At 41.8% G+C, this 19,834-nt stretch overlaps 1 protein-coding gene across 5 annotated transcripts in view; it reads left to right on the forward strand.

The window, feature by feature from the left end:
* LOC135514691 (lysine-specific demethylase 5A-like) overlaps positions 1–19,834 on the forward strand; it is a 40,770-nt gene that overhangs the window by 9,411 nt on the left and 11,525 nt on the right. For 3 of the 5 annotated variants that reach the window (XM_064938207.1, XM_064938208.1, XM_064938210.1), the window contains exons 7-21: positions 4,506–4,597; positions 4,825–4,992; positions 6,671–6,790; positions 7,044–7,202; positions 7,467–7,648; positions 11,632–11,794; positions 14,106–14,225; positions 15,262–15,456; positions 15,735–15,916; positions 17,741–17,865; positions 18,014–18,164; positions 18,479–18,599; positions 18,782–18,958; positions 19,086–19,264; positions 19,592–19,748. In XM_064938207.1, coding sequence (XP_064794279.1) covers positions 4,506–4,597; positions 4,825–4,992; positions 6,671–6,790; positions 7,044–7,202; positions 7,467–7,648; positions 11,632–11,794; positions 14,106–14,225; positions 15,262–15,456; positions 15,735–15,916; positions 17,741–17,865; positions 18,014–18,164; positions 18,479–18,599; positions 18,782–18,958; positions 19,086–19,264; positions 19,592–19,748 — 2,291 coding nt within the window. The remainder of the gene's footprint in view (positions 1–4,505; positions 4,598–4,824; positions 4,993–6,670; positions 6,791–7,043; positions 7,203–7,466; positions 7,649–11,631; positions 11,795–14,105; positions 14,226–15,261; positions 15,457–15,734; positions 15,917–17,740; positions 17,866–18,013; positions 18,165–18,478; positions 18,600–18,781; positions 18,959–19,085; positions 19,265–19,591; positions 19,749–19,834) is intronic. The other 2 variants (XM_064938209.1, XM_064938212.1) reach the window with 1 other exon arrangement.

Raw genomic sequence — 19,834 nt, forward strand, 5'->3', positions numbered from 1 at the left:
GTACTTGTCATTATTACAAGTAAATATTAAAAAGAAATCAGCCGATTAATCGGTATCAGCTTTTTTTTGGGTCCTCCAATAATCGGTATCGGTGTTGTTCAGACACTTCACTTTTTCCATATTTTGTTACGTTTCAGCCTTATTATAAAATGTATGATAAAAAACAACATTGAGGAACTATAAAAATAATACCCATAATGACAAAGGAAAACAGGTTTTTAGAAATGTTTGCTTATTTATACATTTTTTAAAGCATATGTTATTTACATAAGTATTCAGACCCTTTGCTATGAGACTTGACATTGAGCTCCTGTTTCCATTTATCATCCTTGAGATTTTTCTAGAACTTGATTGCAGTCCACCTGTGGTAAATTTCATTGATTGGACAATACCTGGAAAGGCACACACCGGTCTGTATAAGGCCCACAGTTGATGGTGCATGTCAGAGCAAAAACCAATCATGAGGTCAAAGGCAGTGGTGGAAAAAGTACCCAATTGGCATACTTGAGTAAAAGGGAAATTTTTTTTTTAAAGAAATATTACTCAAGTAAAAGTGGAAGTCATCAAGTAAAATGCAACTTGAGTAAACGTTTAAAAGTGTATGTTTTTAAGTATACGTAAGTATCAAAAGTAAATGTAATTGCTAAAATATACTTAAGTATGAAAAGCATAAATCATTTCAAATTCTTTATATTAAGCAAACCAGACGGCACTATTTTCATTTGAATTTACGGATAACCAGGAGCACAATCCAACACTCATTTACAAACGAAGCATTTGTGTTTAGTGAGTCTGACAGATCAGAGGCAGTAGGGATGACCAGGGAGGTTCTCTTGATAAGTGCGTGATTTGGACCATTTTCCTGTCCTGCTAAGCATTCCAAATGTAACGGGTACTTTTGGGTGTCAGGGTAAATCTAAGTAAAAAGTATATTTTCTTTTGGGATGTAGTAAAGTAAAACTAGTCAAAAATACACTGCTCAAAAAAATAAAGGGAACACTTAAACAACACAATGTAACTCCAAGTCAATCACACTTCTGTGAAATCAAACTGTCCACTTACGAAGTAACACTGATTGACAATAAATTTCACATGCTGTTGTGCAAATGGAATAGACAACAGGTGGAAATTATAGGCAAGACACTCCCAATAAAGGAGTGGTTCTGCAGGTGGAGACCACAGACCACTTCTCAGTTCCTATGCTTCCCGGCTGATGTTTTGGTCACTTTTGAATGCTGGCGGTGCTTTCACTCTAGTGGTAGCACGAGACTGAGTCTACGACCCACACAAGTGGCTCAGGTAGTGCAGCTCATCCAGGATGACACATCAATGCGAGCTGTGGCAAGAAGGTCTGCTGTGTCTGTCAGCGTAGTGTCCAGAGCATGGAGGCGCTACCAGGAGACAGGCCAGTACATCAGGAGATGTGGAGGAGGCCGTAGGAGGGCAACAACCCAGCAGCAGGACTGCTACCTCCGCCTTTGTGCAAGGAGGAGCAGGAGGAGCACTGCCAGAGTCCTGCAAATGACATCCAGCAGGCCACAAATGTGCATGTGTCTGCTCAAACAGACTCCATGAGGGTGGTATGAGGGCCCGACGTCCACAGGTGGGGGTTGTGCTTACAGCCCAACACCGTGCAGGACGTTAGGCATTTGCCAGAGAACACCAAGATTGGCAAATTCGCCATAGGCGCACTGTGCTCTTCACAGATGAAAGCAGGCTCACACTGAGCACGTGACAGAGTCTGGAGACGCCGTGGAGAACGTTCTGCTGCCTGAAACATCCTCCAGCATGACCGGTTTGGCGGTGGGTCAGTCATGGTGTGTGGTGGCATTTCTTTGGGGGGCCGCACAGCCCTCCATGTGCTCGCCAGAGGTAGCCTGACTGCCATTCGTTACCGAGATGAGATCCTCAGACTCCTTGTAAGACCATATGCTGGTGCGGTTGGCCCTGGGTACCTCCAAATGCAAGACAATGCTAGACCTCATGTGGCTGGAGTGTGTCAGCAGTTCTTGCAATAGGAAGGCATTGATGCTATGGACTGGCCCGCCTGTTCCCCAGACCTGAATCCAATTGAGCACATCTGGGACATCATGTCTTGCTCCATCCACCAACACCACGTTGCACCACAGACTGTCCAGGAGTTGGCGGATGCTTTAGTCCAGATCTGGGAGGAGATCCCTCAGGAGACCATCCGCCACCTCATCAGGAGCATGCCCTGGCGTTGTAGGGAGGTCATACAGGCACGTGGAGGCCACACACAATACTGAGCCTCATTTTGACTTGTTTTAAGGACATTACATCAAAGTTGGATCAGCCTGTAGTGTGGTTTTCCACTTTCATTTTGAGTGTGACTCCAAATCCAGACCTCCATGGGTTGATACATTTGATTTCCATTGATCATTTCTGTGTGATTTTGTTGTCAGCACATTCAACTATGTAAAGAAAAGTATTTAATAAAAATATTTCATTCCTGCAGATCTTAGATGTGTTATTTTAGTGTTCTCTTTATTTTTTTGAGCAGTGTATAAAGTACAGATACCCCAAAATCTACTTAGTAGTACTTTTAAAAGTAAACTATTTCTGGTCAAAGGAATTGGTCGTAGGGCTCCAAGACAGGATTGTGTCGAGGCACAGATCTGGAGCATTGAAGGTCCAAAAGTGGCCTCCATTGCTCTTAAATGTTCTCTTGATAAATGCATGAATTGGATCATTTTCCTGTCCTGCTAGGCATTCAACATGTAATATGTACCTTTGAGTGTCAGGGTAAATGTATGGAGTGAAAAGTACTTTATTTTATTTAGGAGTGAAGGAGAAGTTGTCAAATGTAAAAATACTTTAAAGTACTACTTAACTAATTTACACCACTGGTGACCTCATCCATGAAGCTGGTTGAGAGAATGCCAAGAGTGTGCAAAGCTGTCATGAAGGCAAAGGGTGGCAATTTGAATCATCTTAAATATATTTAGATTTGTTAAACACCTTTTTTGGTTACGACATGATTCCATATCTTATTTCATAGTTTTTTACATCTTCACTATTATTCTACAATGTAGAAAATGGTCAAAATGAAAACCCTTAAATGAGTAGGTGTTCTAAAACTAGATGTGTATTCTTATTTTGCACAAGACAGCCGTTTGATTCACATGCCTCAGTGGACTAATCCATTGCTGAAGCCATAGGGATCCCGCAGTCCATCACTCTGACATGCTTCTGAAATTGTAAATGGTTATGTTATGTAAGAATAATGGTGCAACATTAGTGAACACTATTTGACTATGATAAATGTGTTTTCTCCCGGGATGGATAGTTTGCTTCAGAACGACAGACAGACATCTTCAGTGCGTCGTTGAATTGGCACCTTTCCCTATATGTTGCTATGTGCATAATAGCGAAGTTAACCAGCATATTGGTGTTGTGAACTAAGAGGTGGAGGCAGCAGCGGAGTGAAGCGACGAGAAAACAATTTTTGCTCTAATTGACTATGAAAATTGAGGCAAGAGGAAACTCCAACTTAATTAGGCCTATAATCAATAGCATAACTGTTAAAAGTGCCTTGTTTTAAAAAAAATTATCCATATACATCTACAGAAATAAGACAGATCCTGCTTCTGTTGCCTGTTTTGAGTGTCTTGTTTAATAGCCTACTGATTTCTGTGAGCACCTAGCCTCAAGCTACCGCAATATGTTTGGTAAAGCAATTTCTCAAATTCAGCTGTTGTAAATCTTTGCTATGCTGTAATACTACTGTAACATACTTGTCCCTCTGACTGAAAACTTAAGACATTAAATGGCTGTACTTATGTTGCAGCTTCAGCACGGACAGCACGATGAACACTTGCTGTGCTGTAGTGCCTGCTCGCTGGAGAGGAGTGAGAATGTGTGCCAGTCACACAGGTGCACTCACAGTAATTTTCTTTAACGCAGCGTGGCCACTGGGCTCCCTCTTGAGTCGTTTGTGTGTCCTTTTTAATTATTTCAACGGTGTGCTTAAAGCACCAGAGAAGCTCTGTGCATTTCATTCAAACATAGGGTGTGTCTATACATGTAAAAATACACTGTTTTGTCTACCAATGGATTGGTTGAAAGAACAGACTACTCTCGGTGGACCAAGATTTTTCTATTATATCTAGTCATGTTGATATAAGATGATGAATACATTGAGCAATTATTTACATCTTGGCATGCTGTAAAATATAAGTTTTTTTTTTTAACAGTTCCATTTGTTCATCCCTCATTACCTCAATTACTATGATACTCCCTTCACTCTTCATTGGCTGCACTAATTGCACTGTTTTGTCTACATAACCTGGTTCAATCATTTACCATGAAACCCTGAAGAAGGCTGAAACGTTGGTTGATATACCCATTAAATGTTTTGGAGCATAATTAGTGTGTAATGTTTTTTTTCTCTATTTTTTTTTTGGGGGGGGGGATAAAATTTGTGTAATGTCAATTTCCTCAGCTCGTTATTGGAACAATTCTATTCTCTTGTGTTACATGAGAAGAAGATGGTTTGAATAAGAAGCAGCGTCACCTGAAAGCCCAGGCCTTCGCCATTAAGATGCGACCACGCAAGGAGACCCTGGAGGTCAACTTTGTGAGTCACCAGTTAACTTCCTCATGTGTCTGTCTATTATTCTATAATCTCAATTTTGTAAGTGTGAGTTGATTTCCACTTTTCTTCTCTCTGTATTGTCCTGTTCTACTCACTTACAAGTGAATCACTAGTGGACAACAACGAAAACATGTTTTTAGTTGCTTGGACCAATTTTTGAATATAATTATTTGACTGATTTTATTATTGTTCTGTATTTCCTGTTCTAGATCCCCCAGATTGACCTGTACATGTGCCTGATGTGTGGGCGAGGCGACGAGGAGGATCGCCTCCTGCTGTGTGACGGCTGTGATGATAGCTACCACACCTTCTGTCTGATTCCGCCCCTACAGGATGTCCCCAAGGGGGACTGGCGATGCCCCAAGTGTGTCGCTGAGGTATGGAACTCTGGTGACTCTTCCACTACCCACTCCGAAGCCGATTCCTCACTTGAGAAACATACATGACAGCTGACTTGATGGAAGGTTTTTGCAGAAGTTGTTTGAGTTATAATTATTTCTTTGTGTCCCTTTCGGAAAATGTGTCTCATCTCAAACAGCACAACATCACCATATTTAGTGCATACATACAAAAATGTAAATCACAAGGAGAATTACAACAAAGATTCTTCAAAGTAGCCACCCTTTGCCTTGATGACAGCTTTGCACACTCTTGGCGTTCTCTCAACCAGCTTCATGAGGCAGTCACCTGGAATGCATTTCAATTAACAGGTCTGCCTTGTCAAAAGTTAATTTGTGGAATTGATTTTCTTCTTAATGCGTTTGAGCCAATCAGTTGTGTTGTGACAAGGTAGGGGTGGTATACAGAAGACAGCCCTATTTGGAAAAAGACCAAGTCCATATTATGTCAAGAACAGCTCAAATAAGCAAAGAGAAACAACAGTCCATCATCACTTTAAGACATGAAGGTCAGTCAGTCCGGATAATTTAAAGAACTTTGAAAGTTTCAGTCGCAAAAAACATCAAGCACTATGATGAAACTGGCTCTCATGAGGACCGCTACAGGCAATGGAAGACCCACAATTACCTCTGCAGCAGAGGATAAGTTCATTAGAGTTACCTGCACCTCCGATTGCAGTCCATATAAATGCTTCACCGAGTTCAAGTAACAGACACATCTCAACATCAACTGTTCAGAGGAGACTGCATGAATCAGGCCTTCATGGTCAAATTGCTGCAAAGAAACCACTAATAAAATACACCAATAAGAAGACTTGCTTGGGCCAATAAACATGCGCGGTGGACGTTTGACCGGTGGAAATCTATCCTTGTTTCTGATGAGTCCAAATTGAGATTTTTGGTTCCAACTGCTGTGTCTTTGTCAGACTCAGAGTAGGTGAACGGATGATCTCTGCATGTGGGGTTCTTACCGTGAAGGAGGAGGTGTGATGGTGTGGGAGTGCTTTGCTGGTGACACTGTCTGATTTATTTAGAATTCAAGGCACACTTAACCAGTATGGCTACCACAGCATTCTGCAGCGATACGCCATCCAATCTGGTTTGTGCTTATTGGGACTGTCATTTGTTATTCAACAGTACTATGACTCAACACCTCCAGGCTGTGTAAGGAATATTTGTCAAAGCGGGAGAGTGATGAAGTGCTGCATCAGATGACCTGGCCTCCACAATCACCCAACCTCAAACCAATTGAGATGGTTTGGGATGAGTTGAACCACGGAGTGAAGGAAAAGTATCCAACAAGTGCTCAGCATATGTGGGAACTCCTTCAAGACTGTTGGAAAAGCATTCCAGGTGAAGCTGGTTGAGAGCATTCCAAGAGTGAGTAAAGCTGTCAAGGCAAAGGGTGAAGAATCTCAAATATAAAATATATTTTGATTTGTTTAACACTTTTTTCTTTTTTTTGGTTACTACCTGATTCCATGTTTTATTTCATAGTTTTGATGTCTTCACTATTATTCTACAATGTAAAGAATAGTAAAAATAAAGAAACTCTTGAATGAGTAGGTGTCCAAACTTTTGCCTGGTTCTGTACATAAATCATGTTGAGGACTATGGGATAGGATGATGTTTTCTCACTGGCTGTTTCACCCTACAGGAGTGCAGTAAGCCGCGGGAGGCGTTTGGCTTTGAGCAAGCCGTGAGGGAGTACACCCTCCAGAGCTTTGGAGAGATGGCTGACCACTTCAAGTCAGACTACTTCAACATGCCCGTGCACGTACGTATCAAAATCAAACGATTACCTTGAGTTATAGGCAAGAATCAAAAAACATCTATGCTTTTGGAATGCGTATGTTCAGGTTAGGTCTGTATCTCAAAATCAAATCAGAGGCTGTCGACCCACTTTCTTTGGGTGATGTTTTCATCCTTCATGCTGTTTAAAGTTGAACATCTATCCTTTCTCTCCCACTAATGTCCAATCACATGTAAACAATGCATGTGTTTGTATTCTCCTTTCTCTGCACCCCCAGATGGTGCCGACAGAGCTGGTGGAGAAGGAGTTCTGGCGTCTGGTGAGCTCCATCGAGGAGGATGTCATTGTGGAGTATGGAGCTGACATCAGCTCTAAGGAGGTGGGCAGTGGCTTCCCTGTCAGGGACGGCAAGAGACGGCTGCTGGGAGACCAAGAGGTAACTGCACCAACTTGGACAAAGGACCCAGGCTCTTTCTCGTTAGTCTTTCGCCGCCTTTTCAAAACGCATTGGAGGTGAAGATCCGTTGTTCCTACATTCGGACCTTGTCCTCTAATGCCTTTTTATGGAGTAGAGAGAGGACACAAGGGATCGTGCTAAGATTGAGAAAGAGCTACGGTATGAAATCCACGCCCTTAACGGCTTTTATGTTACTTTTGACCAGTAGGTAACTTCCATCACCTCTGTCTTGTTCTTCTGTAGGAGTACGCCAACTCAGGCTGGAACCTGAACAACATGCCAGTTTTGGAGCAGTCGGTCCTTACCCACATAAACGTAGATATCTCTGGCATGAAGGTGCCCTGGCTCTACGTTGGCATGTGCTTCTCCTCATTCTGCTGGCACATCGAGGACCACTGGAGCTACTCCATCAACTTCCTGCACTGGTAAAGTAACAAACAGAAATGCCTTGTCCTAAATCGACCGCTTGCCCAAATATTGAGTAATACTGTTTATTTTAGTCCAAAGGACATACATAAAATGTCTTAACACAGCCCTCAGCGGGAAGAGGAAGAGACCGACAAACACATGTACTAAACAATGTAAACCATATACAATGTTGCAATGGGTCATAGATACAATTGTACTCCCATCTTCATTCTTCTGACTGTCTTCTGTGCCTGTCTGCCCCTCTCCCTCTCTCTCTCTCTGCCCGTATGTCTGCCCGTCTGTAATTTATTGGCATGACGTAACAATGTACATATTGCAAATGCTTATTTTGGATATTGACAATATGAAAAAAAATGAGAATCAAAGTTGTCAATTGGACAACAGTAACAACAATAACCAAGGGTCAAAATAAACATACATTGAACAATAAGCATACAGTAGAGTACATGTGTAGGTTGATTGGTCTGTCAGACACTGTCCCTCAACTTATGGCAGGCAGCAATGTAATGCGCTGCCAACCCACAGCTCTCTGCGTCCTCCCCCAACAGGACGGGTAGCCTACTCTCATCAGAGAGTCTGTACTTTGTCAAGGTTTTTCTAAGGTTTTGATCAGCAACCATGGTCAAATAGTTAGCCACGGTGTACTTTCGATTTAGGGCCAGATAGCACTGCATTTTGCTTTGTGCTTGTGTTTCCCAATAAGCAATGTAGTTTTGTTTTGACTGTGAAGTAATTTGGTTTATTCTGATTGTTTGGATGTTCTGCTACTGAGGCTTCAGTGTGTTAGTAGAACAGGTTTGTGAACTCAGCCCCAGGACCAGCTGGATGAGAGGACTATTTTCTTTGCTCAGCTCTTGGTATTGCAGCGTTGGTAGTGATATGAGAGGGGGTCACTGTATTGTAGATGTTTCCAAAACTTATTTGCTCTTTTTTTTGTTTTATTATTAGTGGATATTGGGCTAATTCTGCCCTGCATGCATTGTTTGTTGTTTTCCTCTGGACATGTAGTAGAATCTTACAATACTCTGCATGCAGGTTTTCAATGGGGTGTTTGTCCCATTTGATGAAATCTTGTTTTGCAAGTGGACCCCCACACCTCGCTGCCATAAAGTGCAATTGGTTCAATGACATTCAATTAGTTTTAGCAAAATTTTAATAGCTATTTCAATTTGAATTGGCTTTTTAATGGCGTAGAATGCTCTGTGTGCTTTCTCAGTTCATTCACTGCCTCATTAAGATGTCCAGTTGAGCTTATTTTTAAACTTAAGTAATTGTAGTGTGTGTAGTACTCTAAATATTTTGTACCAATTGAGGACCTGCTCTGGATCTTCTCTGGAAAATCATTATTTTTGTCTTTTTGGAGTTTACTACCAGGGCCCAGGTCTGGCAGTACTGCTCTAGCAGGTCTAGGCTCTGCTGTAGGCCATGTGCTGTGGGGGACAGCAGGTATAGGTCATCTGCGAAGAGTAGGCATTTAACTTCTGAATTGTGGAGACTAACACCAGGGGCTGAGAATTTTTCTAGAATTCGTTATTGTAAATATTGAAGAATGCAGGGCTCAGATTGCAACCCTGGCGAAGGGATATTGACAGTATGAAAAATAACTTTGTAGAACAGCCCTGTATGCCAAATAGAATCAAATGTTTTTTGGAAGTCGTTAAAGCAAGCGTATATTTTGGTGGACATGTTTATCTGTCAGGGTGTGTAGGGTGTAAATATGATCAGTCGTGCGATGTTTTGGTATAAATCCAATTTGGCTTTTACTCAAGACATAGTGCTTATTAAGGAAGTCTAGAACTCTTACATTTTATAATACTACAGAAAACCTTCCCCAGGTTACTGTTCACACAAATGCCTCTGTTATTGTTAGGGTCAAATTAGTCTCCGTTCTTAGATTGGGGTTATGAGTCCTTGATTCCAGATGTCAGGGAAATAAGCTACACTCAGGATCAAATTAAACAGTTTTAATATAGCCAATTGAAATTTTGCACTAGTGAGTGATGTAGCCATCTCATTTAGGATGCCATCAGGTCTGCATGCTTTTCTAAATTTGAGGGCCTGAAGTTTCTTAGAGCTCCTGGTCAGTAATTCAATAAAAATAAAGTCTCTCTCGGTCTCTCTTTCGCTCTGTCTCTCTGTCGGTCTCTGTCTCTGTCTCTCTCATTCAAATTCAAGGTGCTTTATTGGCATGAAAAACATTGTCATTATTTCCAAAGCAACAACTTATACAATATACATTGTAATACAATTATAAACAATAACGAATAATAATATAAAACAGTAAATAATAATACAAAATGAAATCCAAAAATAACAATATAGTAGAAATGTAATAAATATGAAAAGCTAAACATGGAAAATGAAACTATAACTAAATAACTGTCATCTTCACCATTACATCAGTACTACAACTATCATCATCACTATATTGCTCTATCATCACTACTACTACTACTACCACCACCATCACTAAACTGCTATCATTACCATCACCCTACCACTCATACCACTACTATTTGGGATGATAAACAACAACATTAATACTAATAATAAGTAAGTTACTGCTTACTATGCAGATGTTATTATTCAGTGTCCCTCAGGCTATGGCAGGCGCATGCATATTTGGATGCAAGAGAAGCCATTGCTCCTTCGCACTTGAGTATTTTGAGGTTTTCCTCTGGGTTTAATAAGTTACATTTTAGATTAAATGTCGCCATTTCTGTGAATAATGAATATCTCTGTGAGGAATATTTATCACAGTAAAGGAGAAAGTGCATCTCTGTCTACCTCCCCTGTCATGCAGTTATCATACACGCTCCTCTTTGGGTAGCCATGTCTTTTTATATCTGCCAGTTTCTATTGCCAATTGATGGTCACTCAGCCTGTACTTGGTAAGGATCTGTCTCTGCTTCGTGTCTCTGACAGAGTAGAGATAATCAGCCAATTCATATTCTCTGTTTAGGGTCAGATAGCAATTTAGTACGCTTTGGGATTTGTTTCGTTTTTCCACTGTTGTAAATATGAGTCCTTTGATTGGTTCATGATTTTGTTTATTGGAATTCTTTCTTTTAAGCACTGCTGGTGTCAGTTTGGTTGGTTAGGTCCAACATCAGCTGACTGAGAGGGCTCGTTTCTGGGCTCACCTCTTGGGTTTTAAGTGCTTAAAATTGCATACTTGAATTCGGATTTGAATTTAGATGTAGCCAAAAATGTAATGTTCTTTTCTGTATTTTCATTACTACTGGAAAGCGGCCCAATTCTGCCCTACGTGCATTAGTTGATGTATTTCTAGAGACTTGTAGATTGTTCTGACAGCATTCTGCATGTAAGGCTTCAATTGGATGTTTGTCCCACATTTTAAATTCCAGTTTGAGTGGCCCCCAAACTTTACTTCCGTAAAGAGCTATTGATAGGATTACACTGTCAAATATTATGGCCAAATTCTAATTAAGATGTTGATTTTGAATAATTTCATTTTTATTGCATACAATGCCTTTTCTTTGAGTGCATTCGCTGCCATATTAAAGTTTCACGATGCAGATATGGTCAGTCCAAGGTTGGTGTAATTTTTAGTGTGTTCAATTATGGTGGTGTTCAGGGTGAAGTTATATTTGTGTTTCTGACATCTGTTTTTTTGTTTTAGAAAATCATGATTTTCATTTTTTGGAAATGTACTGCCAGGACCCAATTATGGCAATATTGCTCTAGAATGTTAGTGCATCTCTGTTGAGCCTTAGGCCTGTACATGCTTAATGGTAGAATCAGAAGGGACTCTAGGTCGGTTTACTTACTGCTCAGCTCTTGGGACAAATGTAGTCGATTTTGCCATCACTGACATTGACCCCTCCTCCATTAGTGCATTCACTGTCAGACCGCAGACACCATTGTCAGATCAGCGTGTTTCTGAAGAAATTCATCAATTCTGGATTTGTTGTCTTGCTCTCTGCCTCTCATGCTTTCTCTCTGCCTCTCTCTCCAGGGGGGAGCCTAAGACGTGGTATGGTGTCCCGGCCCACGCGGCAGAGCAGCTGGAGTCCGTGATGAAGAAGCTGGCCCCAGAGCTGTTTGACTCTCAGCCTGACCTGCTGCACCAGCTTGTCACCATCATGAATCCCAACGTCCTCATGGAGCACGGCGTGCCTGTATGTAGTGTGTATTTTCATCAGTGGCCATATGTATCAAGTGATTCAGAGTACGAGTATTGATCTAGGAACAATTTTGCCAGTTGGATCACAATGAATATGTTTATATGGACAGGGGTGGGGATCTGATCCTGGATACTTGAATCATACTGCCCTTTGCCCCTTTTTACGCAGTATTGTGAAGTACTTAAGTAAAAATACTTCATAGTGCTACTTAAGTCGTTTTTTGGGTTATCTGTACTTTTCATATTTTGGACTACTTTTGAAAATGGTTTACTTTTTACTCCGTATATTTTCCCTGACACCCAAAAGTACTTGTTGGATTTTTGCTTAGCAGGAAAGGAAAATGGTCCAGTTTTCACTCACTTATCAAGCAAACATCCCTACTGCCTCTGATCTGGCAGACTCACTAAACACATGCTTAATTTTGTAAATTATGTCTGCGTTTTGGAGTGTATCCCTGGCTAGCCATAAATAAAACAAAAAAACAAGGACTGTGCCATCTGTTTTGCTTAATATAAGAAATTTATAATATAAGAAATTTAACTCTAGATACTTAAGTATATTTTTCAATTACTTTTAGTTTTGATATTTGAGTATATGTAAAACCAAATATTTTTACTTGAGTCATTTTCTATTAGCGACAGTGGGGCAAAAAAAGTATTTAGTCAGCCACCAATTGTGCAAGTTCTCCCACTTAAAAAGATGAGAGGCCTGTCATTTTCATCATAGGTACACTTCAACTATAACAGACAAAATGAGAGAAAAAAATCCAGAAAATCACATTGTAATTTGTAATTAATTTATTTGCAAATTATGGTGGAAAATAAGTATTTGGTCACCTACAAACAAGCACGATTTCTGCTCTCACAGACCTGTAACTTCTTCTTTAAGAGACTCCTCTGTCTTCTACTCGTTACCTGTATTAATGGCACCTTTTTGAACTTGTTATCAGTATAAAAGACACCTGTCCACAACCTGTCAGTCAGTCACACTCCAAACTCCACTATGGCCAAGACCAAAGAGCTGTCAAAGGACACCAGAAACAAAATTGTAGACCTGCACCAGGCTGGGAAGTCTCAATCTGCAATAGGTAAGCAGCTTGGTTTGAAGAAATCAACTGTGGGAGCAATTATTAGGAAATGGAAGACATACAAGACCACTGATAATCTCCCTCGATCTGGGGCTCCACGCAAGATCTCACACCGTGGGGTCAAAATGATCACAAGAACTGTGAGCAAAAATCCCAGAACCACACGGGGGGACCTAGTGAATGACCTGCAGAGAGCTGGGACCAAAGTAACAAAGCCTACCATCAGTAACACACTACGCCGCCAGGGACTCAAATCCTGCAGTGCCAGACGTGTCCCCCTGCTTCAGCCAGTACATGTCCAGGCCCGTCTGACGTTTGCTAGAGAGCATTTGGATGATCCAGAAGAAGATTGGGAGAATGTCAGATGAAACCAAAATATAACTTTTTGGTCAAAATTCAACTTGTCGTGTTTGGAGGACAAAGAATGCGGAGTTGCATCCAAAGAACACCATACCTACTGTGATGCATGGGGTGGAAACATCATGATTTGGGGCTGTTTTTCTGCAAAGGGACCAGGACGACTGATCCGTGTAAAGGAAAGAATGAATGGGGCCATGTATCGTGAGATTTTGAGTGAAAACCTCCTTCCATCAGCAAGGGCATTGAAGATGAAACGTGGCTGGGTCTTTCAGCATGATAATGATCCCAAACACACCGCACGGGCAACGGAGTGGCTTCGTAAGAAGCATTTCAAGGTCCTGGAGTGGCCTAGCCAGTCTCCAGATCTCAACCCCATAGAAAATCTTGGGAGGGAGTTGAAAGTCCGTGTTGCCCAGCAACATCCCCAAAACATCACTGCTCTAGAGGAGATCTGCATGAGGAATGGGCCAAAATACCAGCAACAGTGTGTGAACCTTGTGAAGACTTACAGAAAACATTTGACCTTTGTCATTGCCAACGAAGGGTATATAACAAAGTATTGAGAAACTTTTGTTATTGACCAAATACTTATTTTCCACCATAATTTGCAAATAAATTCATTAAACATCCTACAATGTAATTTTTGGGATTTTTTTCTTCTCATTTTGTCTGTCATAGTTGAAGTGTACCTATGATGAAAATTACAGAACTTGCACAATTGGTGGCTGACTAAATACTTTTTTGCCCCACTGTATGTTTACTTTTGCTCAAATATGACAATTGAGTACTTTTAACAACACTGCTTTTACGAGATCAAGTCTGCATTGTGTCTTACTGGTGTGTGTTTATAATACTCAGGTTTTCCGGACCAACCAGTGTGCAGGGGAATTTGTGGTGACTTTTCCCAGAGCCTACCACAGTGGCTTCAACCAGGGATACAACTTTGCTGAGGCTGTCAACTTCTGTACCGCAGACTGGGTGTGTTTAAAGTTTTAACAATTGTTTGTGTTTTAACAAATATTACCAGAATGTTGAATTGGAATTTGGAAATTTGGAAGTTAGTTTGGGCTGTATCTAGATTATCATACCTTCATACTGACCTTGTGCCATACTGAGAGATTCGGTAATACCAGGACTGTTTTCAAACCCAACTGATTCTCTTTAATCTGAAGGTTAGCAATGCTAACAAGTACATGTAAAATCCCGTAGTGAATGCTTACGAGCACATTGCAAATATTCTATAGTTGTTGACTTAACTCAAAAATGATGCGTGCAATAAAACTAATTTTAGACAGCAAGGCTTTTGATCAATGAGGGGATTCTCTGCTGTTACTAAGTGAATGCTTGATTTCGTAAGAAGCTAACCACTTAGCCAACTAGCTACTAAATTAGCAAACCATATGCACAACTGCAAGAGCTTTTAGCATATTCTAGACAGTTAACTTAGTTATGATATCTAGCTGGCAAACATTAAGTCGTGAATTTTATGCTGAAACTAGATCACCTGGTGCATGCTGCACAACAGTGACTCACAAGGCAAACAAACACACGTGACTGGGGACTACCGTTACGCTTCATAATGAGAAATTATGTGACTGCGCTCTACCATTTCACTAATCTTCTTTATCTCCATACATATTGCGCAAGTTGACTGCAGGTATTTATTTAAGTAGCTTCAAATTTTCAATTAAAAAAACAACAAAAACAAAACAAATAATTTCAATGCTATTGATGGTATTGGAAAACCATCACGTGGCTATTTCCAAATACCCCGGTATACTGCCCAAGCCACGTTGGGAGCTTAATTAAATTATTTTAAGTCAAGTATTTTATACCCGTCTTACTAGCCGCAATGCTGTCTTGGTGAAACTATCATCTTAGATATTCCCCCTCCAATGTTCTCTTTGCTTCTCCTTGATATTTTGAGGAGGCTAGGAGAAAAGATCCAAGGACTCGATTAAAGACTTTGACATTCTGTCTCTCTCTCTCTCTCTGTGTCCCCGTTCCCTCCCAGCTCCCGATGGGTCGTCAGTGTGTGGCCCACTACCGGCGGCTCCACCGCTACTGTGTCTTCTCCCACGAGGAGCTGCTGTGCAAGATGGCTGCCGACCCCGAGAGCCTGGATGTGGAGCTGGCTGCTGCAGTCTTCAGAGAGATGGGAGAGATGATGGAGGAAGAGACACGGCTCAGAAAGTCTGTGCAGGAGATGGTGAGGGACAGGGCCCAATGGCGATTTCTATATAAACAACTTTTTGCCATTTTAGGGAAACTTTACAGGATGGACAGAGGGTGAAGTAATGCAAGCAGGGTTTACTTGGGAATACATTATGATGATACGCGATACAACAATGTTGACATCACACAATCCCAAAGATATGTTTCAAATTAACACCCCAAAAGTGAATCAATTATGTAATTTCACATTCGTCCTCCCACTCTAGTTAAAGTGGATTGTTTTCTGATTGCGATTTCCCTCCGTGACTGCAGGGTGTGCTGTCCTCGGAGCAGGAGGTGTTTGAGCTGGTCCCTGATGACGAGCGTCAGTGTCAGAAGTGTAAGACCACGTGTTTCCTGTCGGCTCTGACGTGTCCCTGCAGCCCAGAGCGTCTCGTCTGTCTGCACCATGCCAAGGAACTCTGTGACTGTCCCCTGGGAAACAAGTGTCTACGGTAAGGAGTACAGCTGGGTGATATGGACATATGGACATAAGTTCATAAGAATGTGCGCCAGTTTCTATTATCCGTTGTACTACTACTAGTTTAATGGTTGTAGCTATCAATTGTCCTATTAAGAATCACCCATGTTAACAAACTTATTTCATTTCAAACTTTACATATAGGCTACTTATCGTAATGAACGATAAGTGATTGGTATGGTCGGTGTCGATAATTTTTATCATCCCAGCTCTATTACGGAGAGAGGATTGGTTTTTGGGTGGGTGAGTGGGTTGGTTTTTGAGTGAGTGAATACATTAATTTAAGGAGTTACAAGTGTCTCTGGTGAGAAGGAATGGATGGATGGATGGATGAAGTAGAGTAGTTATGAACTCTGTACTGCTCAGAAGCCCCCATAAGAGCCCACTGATTAATGTCAGTAGTTTTACCTGTCAATGCATCAGTGAGGACTTGGATGTATTTGCATTTATTATGGATCCCCATTAGTTCCTGCTAAAGCAGCAGCCACTCTTCCTGGGATTCAGCAAAATTAAGGCAGGTTATAGAATTTTAAAACGCTACAATATTTTCATAGATTTCACAACACACTGTGTGCCCTCAGGCCCCTACTCCACCACTGCCACATATCTACAGTACTAAATCCATGTGAATGTTATCGTGTTTGTGTGTGTCTGTGCCAATTTTGTGTTGCCTCACAGTCCCCTCTATTTCATATGTTTTTTTCTTCTTCTGTTTTTTAATCTAAATTCACTGCTTTCATCAGTTACTTGATGTGGAATAGAGTTCCATGTAGAGTCATGGCTCTGTAGTACTGTGTGCCTCCCATATGCTGTTCTGGACTTGGGGACTGTGAAGAGACGTCTTGTGGGGTATGCATGGGTGTCTGAGCTGTGCGCCAGTAGTTTAGGCAGACCGCTCGGTCCATTCAACGTGTCAATACCTGTCATAAATAAAAGTTGTGATAGTCAATCTCTCTTCCACTCCCAGCCAGGGGAGATTGACATGCATATTATTGTTAGCTCTCTGTGTGCATCCAAGGGCCAGTCATGCTGCCCTGTTCTGAGCCAATTGCAATTTTCCTAAGTCCTTTTTTGTGGCACCTGACCACACGACTGAACAGTAGTCAAGGTGCAACAAAACTAGGGCCTGTAGGACCTGCCTTGTTGATAGTGTTGTTAAGAAAGGCAGAGCATCGCTTTATTATAGACACAATTCCACCCCATCGTAGCTTCAACTGCATCAATATGTTTTGATCATGACAGTTTACAATCGATTGTTACTCCAAGCAGTTTAGTCATCTCAACTTGCTCAATTTCCACATTATTTATTTGAGGTTTATGGTTTAGTGAGTGTTTTGTTCCAAATACAGAACTTTTAGTTTTAGAAATATTTAGGACTAACCTATTCCTTGCCACCCACTCTGAAACTAACTGCAGCTCTTTGTTGAGTGTTGCAGTCATTTCAGTCGCTGTAGTAGCTGATGTGTATAGTGTTGAGTCATCCACACACATAGAAAATCTGGCTTTACTCAGTCAGTGGCATGTCATTAGTAAAAATTGAAAAGGCAAGGGGCCTAAACAGCTACCCTGGGAAATTCCTGATTCTAACTGGATTATATTTGATAGGCTTCCATTAAAGAACACCATCTGTGTTCTGTTAGACAAGTAACTCTTTATCCACATTATAGCAGGGGGTATAAAGCCATAACACAAGTTTTTCCAGCAGCAGACTCTGATTGATAATGTCAAAAGCTGCACTGAAGTCTTAACGATGCATTTTCACTGGCCCAGAATAAATCTCTGTCTCTTTGTATTCCAGCTACCGTTATGATCTGGAGGAGTTTCCCTCCATGCTGTATGGGGTGAAGTCCAGAGCCCAGTCCTATGACACCTGGGCCAAGCGGGTCACTGAGGCCTTAGCTGCTGACCACAAGAACAAGAAAGGTAGGTGGACTATCTATACTGTAAAGGCGGAAATACTCTGCACAATATTAGAACAATTGTACTACGATTCCCCATGCCTCATGTTGCTCTCTCTATTCTTATCTTTCTTGCTCTCCTGTCTGTGTCTCTGTCCCTCTCCCTTTGTCAGACCTGATAGAGTTGAAGGTTCTTCTGGAGGATGCAGAGGACAGGAAGTACCCAGAGAACAGTCTGTTCCGTCGGCTGAGAGAAATGGTGAAGGAGGCCGAAACCTGCTCCTCTGTGGCCCAGCTACTGCTCAGCCGCAAGCAGAGACACAGGTCCGTAGAGTACAAGATACACACACACACACACACACACACGTGCCAATGTTATGTCACACTGAAGTTTATGTCCCTGTTCTCTTCTCCTGAATTGTGTACTTGCACACTCCACACCATGGAATTAAAAACATTGGATCGGTGCAAGCATTCTCCTTTGTTTTTACACCAAAGAATCTGTGAGGGAGAGTGTGCTAGTGCGCACTTTGGGAGAAGGGTCGCACATCGGGACATAACCTCAAGCACCATTTTAACGTTTATACCCCTGCCTGTGAGTAATAAATCAACTCAAAGTATATATCTCTGTATTCCAGTACCAGGCAGCGTCCAGAGAGCAGCAGGACTCGTAACAAGCTGACAGTGGAGGAGCTGAAGGTCTTTGTAGAGCAGCTGTTCAAACTGCCCTGTGTCATTGGACAGGCTCGACAGGTCAAAGTAAGTCCCAAACATAATAGTCAATGGCCATTATTAAGAGATGTACAGGAATTCTCCTCCTCTGACATCCTACTCTATTTGTATTACAGCACTGAAGTTGACCTGTCCCCAAACCAGTATTTGTTGATTAGTAGTCCTTGATTGTTAGTATATAACACCATATCCCTCCCTCCCTCCCCCAGGAGTTACTAGAGAACGTCGAGGACTTCCATGAGAGAGCCCAGGTAGCCCTGGCTGACGAGCTGCCTGACTCCTCCAAGCTGCAGGCCCTGCTAGACCTGGGTGGAGGTCTGGATGTGGAACTACCTGAGCTGCCCAGGCTCAAACAAGAGCTGCAGCAGGCCCGCTGGCTGGATGAGGTGATGACTGATGATATTATTGTACATTAGTTTTTTACCTCAGCTTGTTTGTGTAGTTTCTTCAGCAGTCTAAAATTGTTTTCTGGGAGTGGAATAATATTCAATTGAAACGTTTTGTTATGATTAGGTGCGTGTGATGCTGGCAGAGCCCCATCGGGTGACCCTGGAGCTGATGAAGCGGCTGATAGACTCTGGGGTGGGGCTGGCACCACACCATGCTGTGGAGAAGGCCATGACTGAGTTGCAGGAGATACTCACTGTGTCAGAGAGATGGGAGGACAAGGCCCGCGCATGCCTACAGGCCAGGTAATGATGAAGATACACATTACATACCTATAGGACAGTTCTCTCATCTGCCTCTCATCTGCCTCATCTGCGAATATGATAATGATGTTCTTAAGTCACCTGCCTATAGCTTTGGTGTCATATGCTTGGGTCGCGTTCAATAGTGTATACCTTCGCAAAAATGTTTTACAAATTGGTCTTACTGGACAAGTTCAGGTAGTTTTACTCGGTTTCAAATCGTTTTACCCCTTCTGAATGTGACCCAATTCCTGTTTAGCATATTGCATCAAAGGATGCCTGTGAGATGAATTTCTCTAAATCCATTATTTCTTGTCTCTCCTCCCCCAGGCCTCGGCACAGCATGCTAACCCTAGAGAACATTGTGATAGAGGCCAGGAACATCCCGGCCTACCTGCCCAATGTCCTGGCCCTCCGAGAGGCTCTACACAAGGCCAAGGAGTGGAGTGCCAAGGTGGATGCCATTCAGGTAGTGTCGCGTCACACGGTAATTACTGATGAGTATAGATTCAATTTGTGATGTGATACAGATGTAGCTACAGTATAGGGGGATGAAGTAGGTAGTTGGATGGG

The sequence above is a fragment of the Oncorhynchus masou genome, chromosome 26, assembly GCF_036934945.1.
Source record: "Oncorhynchus masou masou isolate Uvic2021 chromosome 26, UVic_Omas_1.1, whole genome shotgun sequence".
NCBI lineage: Eukaryota > Metazoa > Chordata > Actinopteri > Salmoniformes > Salmonidae > Oncorhynchus > Oncorhynchus masou.